The 10000-nt window shown below is 44.2% G+C and overlaps 1 protein-coding gene across 1 annotated transcript in view; it reads left to right on the top strand.

The window, feature by feature from the left end:
- Positions 1 to 10000, top strand: part of mdm1 (Mdm1 nuclear protein) — a 32288-nt gene that overhangs the window by 17355 nt on the left and 4933 nt on the right. Inside the window, exon 11 of the mRNA XM_053313821.1 lies at positions 7738 to 7946. Coding sequence (XP_053169796.1) covers positions 7738 to 7946 — 209 coding nt within the window. The remainder of the gene's footprint in view (positions 1 to 7737; positions 7947 to 10000) is intronic.

The following is a 10000-nucleotide window of genomic DNA, read 5'->3' as shown; positions in this document are numbered from 1 at the left end:
TTAAAAGGCAAAAAAAGCCCCCAAAAATATACTTTAAAAAAAAAAGTCCAGTGTGGTTTAATAGAGCCGACCCAGAAAGATGCTGAATCCACCTGATGGTTGGTTAGTTTGTGCTGCTTTTGAATTATATTGAGCTCTACAGAAAAATGTTTATCTATCCTTATTCAGAGCTGACAATCAGTAATTATATAAAACCAGATCTGCTTACTTTACATTATAATAGAGAACAATATATAATATATAGGGAGACAAACCTCTCTAAAGTCTCATTCTGCTCTAATTTACAGAGAAAGGAGCAAAGCTGCATTAAAATAAATAATCTTTCCAAATATAAGATAATATTTGCAGGTTTTGAAGTTTTTAAGTTTTTATATTATATAAGTAGAAGTATATTTTTTGGGGCGTTTTGCCTTTAATGTACAGGTTAGTAGAGAGAGACAGGAAACTGGAGGCAGAGAGGGGGGGAATGACATGCAGGATAGGACCGCTTGGTGTGGAATTCGAACCGGGGTCGGAAGTTTTACTGTAAATTTCATCGTACTGGCTGGTTTATAGGAAGGATTTTGATTGGCTGTCAGTCTTTCTATCGTTGATCAAATAGTCGTGGTGCAGACTTCACCATCCACTGGAGTTAGAACGACTTTTAAAACTTTATATTTATAGTTATCAGTTATATTATATGCCCTTTATTGGGCAAATAATCATATTTGGTAACTTCTGTAAATATCCCAAAATATCCTTCCTTCCTTTCCTTCCTCCCTGCCTTCTTTCTTCCCTTCCTCTTTTCCTTTCTCCCTCACTCGTTCCTTATTTCATCCGTCCTTCCTTCCTTTCTTTCCTTCCTTCCATCTGTCCTTCCTCCCTCCCTCCTTCTCTCCTCCCTCCCTTCTTTCCTTCCTCCATCCTTCCTTCCTTCCTTTCTTTCCTTCCATCTGTTCTTCCTCCCTCCCTCCTTCTCTCCTCCCTTCCTTCTTTCCTTCCTCCCTCCCTCCTTCTCTCCTCCCTTCCTTCTTTCCTTCCTCTATCCTCCCTTCCTTCCTTTCCTTCCTTCCATCTGTCCTTCCTCCCTCCCTCCTTCTCTCCTCCGTTCTTTCCTTCCTCCATCCCCCTTTCTTCTTCCTTCCTTCCTTCTTTCTTCCCTTCCTCCCTCCCTCCTTCTCTCTTTCTTTCCTCCCCCCTACCTTCCCTCCTTCCTTCTTTCCTCCGTCCTTTCTTCCTTTCCCTCCTCAATCCTTCCTTCCTTCCTTCCTTCCTTCCTTCCTTTCAATGAGTGTCCTATAAAGGGTTAACATAACTTTTCATTTGTTTCCACCTCACCTCACACATTTCTGAAACCAAACCTCTACAAAGCATTTTTACACCTCCTCTACCTCCATGAAGCAAGGTGTTTAATTAGACTGCACAAGTTTTATCTACGTGCACATGCAACCAGTAACTGAGTGCAAAACCTTACGACTTCCAGTAAGTTCTTATTCTTGAGATGCATCTGCACACTCAGAGCAGCAACAAGTCAGTTAAAGACAAAGCCAAATATACTAGCAGCTTATTTTTTTTTTAACTTTTAGCAGAATCTCTTCTAAGCTTGCAGGTGGAGGGAATCAGTGGGTTGATTTAAGTTTCCAGGCCTGCAGTGAACCTGACCTGTGAAGAGTGTGTGTGTGACATCATCGTGGCTGTTCAGAGGAAACGATCAAACCTGCACTGACTCAGTCATCATTCAGCGGGATGACAGTCAGAGAGCAGAGATGTGCGGCGTCAGGCTTACTGCTCGTCTGGGGGTTGAGGTTTAGGTTTTAGAGGCAGGCTGAGGTTTGATCTGGGGTCTGGAGCACAATCACACTCTGCAGGTTGAGCAAAGCAAATAATGTCGAATTTGACTTTTTTGCTGTTAACCCTCGTGTCGTCCTCCCGGGTCAAATTGACCCCGTCCGTTTTAACTGTTCCTTTTTTCCTTCCTTCCTTCCTTCCTTCCTTCCTCTTTCCCTCCTTCTCTCTTTCTTTCCTCCCTCCGTCCTTTACTTCCTTCTTTCCTTCCTCCTTCCCTCATTTCCTTCTCTCTTTCTTTCCTCCCTCCTTTCCTTCCTCCCTACTTCCTTCCTCCCTCCTTTCCTTCCTTCCTTCCTTTACTTCCTCCTTCCCTCCTTTCCTTAATTTTCTTTCCTCCCTCCTTTCTTCTTCCCTCTTTCCTTCCCTCCCTCCTTCTTTCTTCCCTCCTTTCTTCTTTCCTTCCCTCCTTCACTCTTTCTTTCCGCCCTCCTTTCCTTCCTCCCTACTTCCTTCCTCCCTCCTTTCCTTCCTTCCTTTACTTCCTCCTTTCCTTAATTCCCTCCTTCTCTCTTTCTTTCCTCCCTCCTTTCTTCTTCCCTCTCTCCTTTCCTCCCTCCTTCCTCCTTCACTCCTTCCTCCCTCCTTCCTCCCTCCTTTCCTTCCTTCCTTCTTCCTCCCTCCCTTCCTTCCTTGACTCAAGGACAACAGGAGGGTTAAATTTGAACTCATTCTGATGCATTTGTTGTTTTTTGGGGGGTGGGAGTTTTGCTGCTGTAACCTCTTTATCATTTCTCATAACTCCCCTTTTGCAATTTGCATGTCAGCATTTCCCTCCTGGTGTGTTTGATACGTGCACCTGCATTAATATGTCAATCAAGAGCAACACCAGCAATGTTTCCACACATCTACGTTTGCAGATATTTGACATTTGAGTGTTTTTGACATACAAAACCAAAACATGAGGACGCACTACTCTCGTCTTACAGGAAAGAGAAAGCAAAGCAAAGTCAGTCAGAAGGTTTTTTGCAATTTCACAGCCTGTTTTAAATAAAGCAGCAGCGCTTCAGCTCAAGGCGAAGAGAGAAAAGAGGTCAGGAGGTCACTAAAATCATTAAAGGGGATTTATTATGCTCATTTCCAATTCTATATTTTTATGTTTGGACTCCATTAGTGTCTCTTTGCATGATTCACAGTACAAAAGAACTCCTCTGTGGACCATGACACTCAAGTATATCTACCTCTGGGACACACAAGCTTAACTTTTATAATGCCCATCAATAACAGAAAGTTTCACATCAGTAATAAAGTTTAAATAAATATCTGTGGCATTTAATGACTTTAATGACGTCACAGACGTCACACCTTTCCCTTCCTCTCTCCTCTCAGCTACTGCAGGCTGTAATATTCTCTCCTCTATAGTATCTGTGTAACGGTCACATGACGCCTCAGATTAGTCACGGCGTCCGTTTTTAGCGTCTTAACTACAAAGCATCGTCTGTCACAGTGCAGTGTCTCTCTGACAGGTTCATGTTCTCATTTGTGTTTCTCTGGGAACATTTTTGTGAATGAAACTCGCCCACAGACAGAGCGGAGCAGGGCGCCTTATAGGAGGCGTTGAGTATGCTAATGATGACAGCTCAGGAGTGTTCACCTGAAATTTATGAGAAGTTTGTGCAGACTTTGAACATTCATACAAACGGAAAAAGTGAGAGAGAGAGAGAGAGAGAGAGAGAGAGAGACAGAGAGACAGAGAGAGGAAGGAAGAAAGGAAGAAAGGAAGGTAAGGAGGGAGGGAGGAAAGGAGGAAGAGAGAGAGAGAGAGAGAGAGAGAGAGAGAGAGATATGCATGAGGCCCAGTGTCTTCATATGAAATGGTTTTTCCCCAGTTTGGTGTAAAAAGCTTTAACTGGTCTGCAACAAAACGATATAGAAGGGAAGGAGTAAGGAGGGAGGGAGGGAGGAAAGGAGGATGGAAGGAAGGCAGGAAGGAAGCGAAGGAGTAAGGACGGAGGGAGGACAAAAAACATGTTGGTGCATGAGGCCCAATGTCTTTATATGAAATGTTTTTTTCCCAGTTTGGTGTAAAAAAGCTTTAACTGGTCTGCAACCAAACCACAGTAAACAGCAGTAAGCCAGAGACCTTATCACCCACATCTGTGTTGAGCCTCACAAATGCTCTTGTGGCTAAATGGGAGCAAATGTTCTGCAGCCAGAGTCCAACATGTGGTGCAAAGCCAGAAACCAACCAGGATATCAGTAAAGTATCACTAATAGTAAATATTAATATGTGAGGTGAAAGCACAGACTATATAAAAGAAATGGACGTAACATCCGTGACGTCACCCATTGGTTTGTGGACTGCTGCTCGGAAGCCAATGGTATCGAATCTAGGCAGCGCCATCTTGAAAATTGCAGGTGCATGCTGGGAAAAATAAAAACACAGATTCTACTTATATGGGCATGAGGCGGAGCCATGGACAGACGTATGGGCGGGACCAACGGCGGAGCATGGAGGCTGCGATTGGTTGCGAGGGCTGGATCTCGAGGACATTGGTTAATCAACCTGTCAATCACAACGTAGCCACGCCCTAATGCATACCCTGCTTTATCGTCACATATAAAATCAGGGAGGCCAAAATGTCCCAAATGAACATCATACTGCATTGAAGAAGGCTTTAAACTAGCGATTGAGACCATAAACACATTTTGAAAACGTTTACTGAGGTTAGAAATCAAGTGAGAAGTTGGTGAATTCTCCATTGACTTGTATAGAAACGGTCGCCCCCTGGTGGCCTTTTGATAGAATGCAGCTCTAAGTTACTTCCGTGTTGGCTTCTTTTCAGAGGACAGGAACTCCCCGCCTGGGTGAAAGGTGCTTTCTCTCTGTGTGTGTGTAAGCTTCATATACTCCTCAAACAAGATGTTTTGTTTTTAAACTTGATTATATTGATTTTATCCTCCAATTAATCTCCCGCTGTCACCGCTCCAAGTTAAAGACAAAAATCCCCAAACGAGCCAAACACACAATAAACCTTGAAACTGACTGTCAGGAAGGAAACTGGTAATAAATACAGAGAGTAACATCAGCTGATCTCTGAGTGGAAGCAGGTCAAACAAACAGGCAGGGACTAATATTTAAACTGTGATCAACGTTATGATGCTGCAGCAGCTGTTTATATCAGCTGATTATTTTACCTGTGTGTGTTTGCTGCAAGTGTCAGGTGGAAAAAAACATAAGCGAGAAACTCTGAATACACACACACACAAACACACACACACACACATACATACACACACACACACATACATACACACACACACACACACACACATACACACACACACATACATAAACACACACACACATACATAAACACACACACACACATACACACACACACACACATACATAAACACACATACACACACACATACATAAACACACATACACACACACATACATAAACACACATACACACACACACACATACACACACACACACACACACACACATACATGCACACACACACATACATAAACACACACACATAAACACACATACACACACATACATACACACACATACACACACACACACATACACACACATACATAAACACACATACACACAGACACACACACACACACACACACATACATAAACACACATACACATACACACACACACATACACACACACACACACACACACACACACACACACATACATACACACACATACATACACACACACACACACACACACACACACACGGCTCAAGCAGGCTGTGTGTCCCAGCCGTTATTGATTATTGATTATTGATCGAACATCCCTTTATTCCAGACAGTTGCAGAGGATTGCTTTTTCTATTTTAAGTGATGACTCTCAGCTCCTCCCCTGCAGACGGAGATATTTGGTCCCTAAATGTAAAACCAAACGCTGCAGATGCAAATACGTTTATTATCCCTCCTGTTGTCCTCAGGTCAAGGAAGGAAGGAAAGGAGTAGGAAGGGAGGGAGGGAGGGAGGAAGGGAGAGAGGGAGGAAAGGAAGGGAGGAAAGGAACGGGAGGAAAAGAGGATGGAAGTACGGAGAGAAGGAAAAGAAAGAAGGGAGTAAGGAGGGAGAAAAAGAGGAAGGAAGTAAGGAGAGAAGGAGGGAAGGAAAGGAAAGGAGTAAGGAGAGAAGGAAAGAAGGAACAATCAAAAGAGAGAATAAAAGAATAAATGAACAGTTTTCTCCAGAATAAAAAAGCAGAAAATTCTTTTTTTTTTTTGAGCTGGAAATCAAATAATATTAGTCTCTAGAAACATGACAGTAAAAACAGCTCCTGACTTATCAGCTCATGCAAAATTCAGCAGCTTAGATTTTATTTTAGACACTTCTGTCTTCACACAGCTCCCTCTAGAGACACAGAAAAGATTCATAGTGATGTTTTACACATATAGAAACACACGCTGAGGTGAGCTGAGGTGAGAGTGAGCGGAGTTTCCCTTTCAAGTAGTCGACTTCACGTCTGGTCTGAAACGAGGAGATGAAGAGCGAGGAAAACAAAACTTTATTTTTTGTGGTTAAGAACTAAAGAAGAAAATAAACCACACACATCAGATTATCACTTTTCATTCTTGTATTCGTGCATCCTGCCTTTCAAGCATGTTCAACCTCTCTCTGCTTCAATCTGCACTTTTACCTTTTTTAAAAAACTTTCATATTAAAACGTTGTATCTATCTATCCATCCATCTATCTATCTATCTATCTCTATCTAAATTTCTCCAGGTGCAAAAGGCTCATTAGGTCTCTCACCCACTGAATAAAGGGTGGGAGGGGGGGGGGTGGGTCTGTTGAATCCATAGACTGTATAAAAGAAATGGACATAACATCCGTGACGTCACCCATTGGTTTGTGGACTGCTGCTCGGAAGCCAATAGTTTCGAATCTAGGCAGCGCCATCTTGAAAATTTCAGGTGCATGCTGGGAAAAATAAAAACTCAGATTCTACTTATATGGGCATGAGGCGGGGCCATGGGCGGAGCGGGGAGGCTGCTATGGTTGCGAGGGCTGGATCTGGAGGACATTGGTCAATCAACCTGTCAATCAGGACGTAGCCACGCCCCCTAATGCATACCCTGCTTTATCATCACATATAAAATCAGGGAGGCCAAAATGTCCCAAATGAACATCATACTGCATTGAAGAAGGCTTTAAACTAGCGATTGAGACCATAAACACATTTTGAAAACGTTTACTGAGGTTAGAAATCAAGTGAGAAGTTGGTGAATTCTCCATTGACTTGTATAGAGACGGTCGCCCCCTGGTGGCCTTTTGATAGAATGCAGTTCTAAGTTACTTCCTGGTTGGCCTCATTTCAGAGGACCAGAACTCCCCGCCTGGTTGATTCCAGTTGTGGAGAATCTAAATCAGAGGTGTCTGATTTTCATTCAAGGGCCACAAACAGACCAATTTGATCTCCAGTGGGCCGGACCATTAAAAGGAAGGAAGGAAGGAAGGACAGATGGAAGGAAGGAAGGACAGATGGAAGGAAGACAGGAAGAAAGGAAAAAAGGAAGGTAGGGAGGAAGAAAGGAAGGACAGACGAAGAAAGGTAGGAACAAAGAAAGGAAATAAGGAAGGAAGGAACGAAGAAAGGAAAAAAGGAAGGTAGGGAGAAAGGAAGGAAGGACAGATGGAAGGAAGACAGGAAGGAAGGAACGAAGAAAGGAAAAAAGGAAGGTAGGGAGGAAGGAAGGACAGATGGAAGGAAGGTAGGAACAAAGAAAGGAAGGGAGGGAGGAAGGACAGAAGGAAGAAAGGAAGGACAGAAGGAAGAAAGGAGGGAAGAAACGAAGAAAGGAAATATGTAAGGTAGGAACATAGAAAGGAAATAAGGAAGTTAGGGAGGAAGTACAGATGGAAGAAAAGAAGGGAGGAAGGTAAATCTTCTTTCTTTGGTCCCGACCAGATGAAGGAGTTGAGTGAGTTGAGGCAGCGGGCGTTGGCGTACCGTCGTCGGGCGTGGGGGACGAACTTCTCCAGAGACCACCTGAGCCAGCTGCTGTCTGAACACACCGCTCTGTGGGAGCCCACCGACACCACCACCGACTCCCCCACCCAGCCCCCCACCCCCAGCCTGTCCTGCAGCCGCACCTCTTCCTGTGTGGAGGCTCTGGACCTGGCCAGGTGAGCCAACATACATACAGCAGCAGCATCATCATCATCATCTTCATCATCATCATCATCTCCCCTTTCTTCCTTTCTTCTGTCCTTCCTTCCTTCTTTCCTCCCCTCCCCCTACCTTCCTCTTTCTGTCCTCCACCCTTCCTTCTTTCCTGTCCTTCTTTCCTTCCTTCCTCTTTTCCTTCCTCCCTTCCTTCCACTTTCTTTCCTTCCTTCTTTCTCCCTTCCTTCCTTTCTCCCTCACTCCTTTCCTTCCTTCTTCCTTCCTCCCTCCCTCCTTCCTTCCTTCTTTCCTTCCTCCTACCTTCCTTCTTTCTCCCTCCCTCCCTCCTTCCTTCCTTCTTTCTCCCTCCTACCTTCCTTCTTTCTCCCTCCCTCCCTCCTTCCTTCTTTCTCCCTCCCTCCCTCCTTCCTTCTTTCCTCCCTCCTTTCCTTCCTTTCCTCCCTTCTTTCCTTCCTTCCTCCCTTCCTTCCTTCCTTCCTTCCTTCCTTCCTTCCTTCCTCCCTCCTTCTCTCTTTATTTCCTTCCTCTCTCTTTCCTTCCTTCCTTCTTTTCGTCCTCCATCCCCCTTTCTTCTTTCCTTCTGTCCTTCCTTCCTCCCTCCCTCCTTGTTTCCTTCCCTCCTTCAACTCTCTCTCTCTCTCTCTGTCTCTGTCTCTCTCTCCCTCTGTCTCTCTCTCTGTCTCTCTGTCTCTCTCTCTCTCTCTCTCTCTCTCTCTCTCTCTCTCTCTCTATCTCTCTCAGCCGCTCCAGTAGCTGCAGTCAGAGATCGTCTGCTGTGGCATCAGGTGACGTACGGCGAACAAACAAAAAGAAAAACCAAAAGAAAACCAGAAACACACTCGCTCCTCCAGGTGCTGCTGCTGACAGGAGTTTATCTGGCGGAGAAGAAGAAGAAGAAGAAGAAGAAGAGGAAGTGGAAGAGCAAGAGGAAGAGGAGGAGGAAGAAGAAGAAAGCACACAGGAGTAAGTTTCTCTATAAAGATGTGAATAACTCCTTTTTATTTTATTTTGACAGTCTCACCATCGATCCATTAATCGGCTCAGTTTATAAAATGTCAGATAGTTTTGTTCCCTGAAAGAAAAAGTGACGACCTCATGTTTTATTTTAACATTCAACCACTCAAAGATACTCAGGTTACTGTCAGAGGACGAAACAAACCAGGAAATATTCACATTTAAGAAGCTGGAATCAGAACATTTAGATTTATATAAGTTATATAAAGTTGACAACTAATCGATTAATTGACTGAACGTTGCAGCAAACATCAACAGAGGACGACATACAGCACGTTAACTTCACTACTTCCTGTTTTTTTACTATCAAAATAAAAGCATTTTTTAGTTCAACTCAAAACTTTCAAAGGAAATTAAATCTCTGGTTAACTGACCATGAATCAACTTATTTATTAACCCTCCTGTTGTCCTCGAGTCAAGGAAGGAAGGGAAGGAGGAAGGAGGGAGGGAGGAAAGAAGGAAGGAGGGAGGGAAGGAAGGGAGGAAGGAAGGAAGGGAGGGAGGAAGAAGGAAGGAAAGGAGGGAGGGAGGAAAGAGAGAGGGAGGAGGGAGGGAGGAAAGGAGTAAGGAAGGGAGAAAGGAAGGAAGGGAGGAAGAAGAAAGGAGGGAGGGAGAAAGGAAGGAAGGGAGGAAGAAGGAAGGAAAGAAGGGAGGAAGAAGGAAGGAAAGGAGGGAGGGAGGAAAGAAGGAAGAAGGGAGGGAGGAAAGGAGGGAGGAAGGAGGGAGGGAGGAAAGAAGAAAGGAAGGAAAGGAGGGAGGAAGGAAAGAAGGAAGGAAAGGAGGGAGGAAAGAAGGAAGGAAGGAGGGAGGGAGACTAACGGGTTGAACGTCAGCCTCTGCTTTGTGTTGTTGTGTTTGTGTTATTAGCATTTAGCACCAAGCAGCAGTGTGTTAAAGTGCAGCTGCTGTTAGTCTAGTTTCTACTCTGAACTCTCAGGAAATCTGTGTGTGTGTGTGTGTGTGTGTGTGTGTGTGTGTGTGTGTGTGTGTGTGTGTGTATGTGTGTGTGTGTGTGTGTGGTGATACTTGTACACACTGT

Source organism: Scomber japonicus, chromosome 23 (assembly GCF_027409825.1).
Source record: "Scomber japonicus isolate fScoJap1 chromosome 23, fScoJap1.pri, whole genome shotgun sequence".
Taxonomy (NCBI): domain Eukaryota; kingdom Metazoa; phylum Chordata; class Actinopteri; order Scombriformes; family Scombridae; genus Scomber; species Scomber japonicus.
This window is presented reverse-complemented; position numbering and strand designations above follow the sequence as displayed.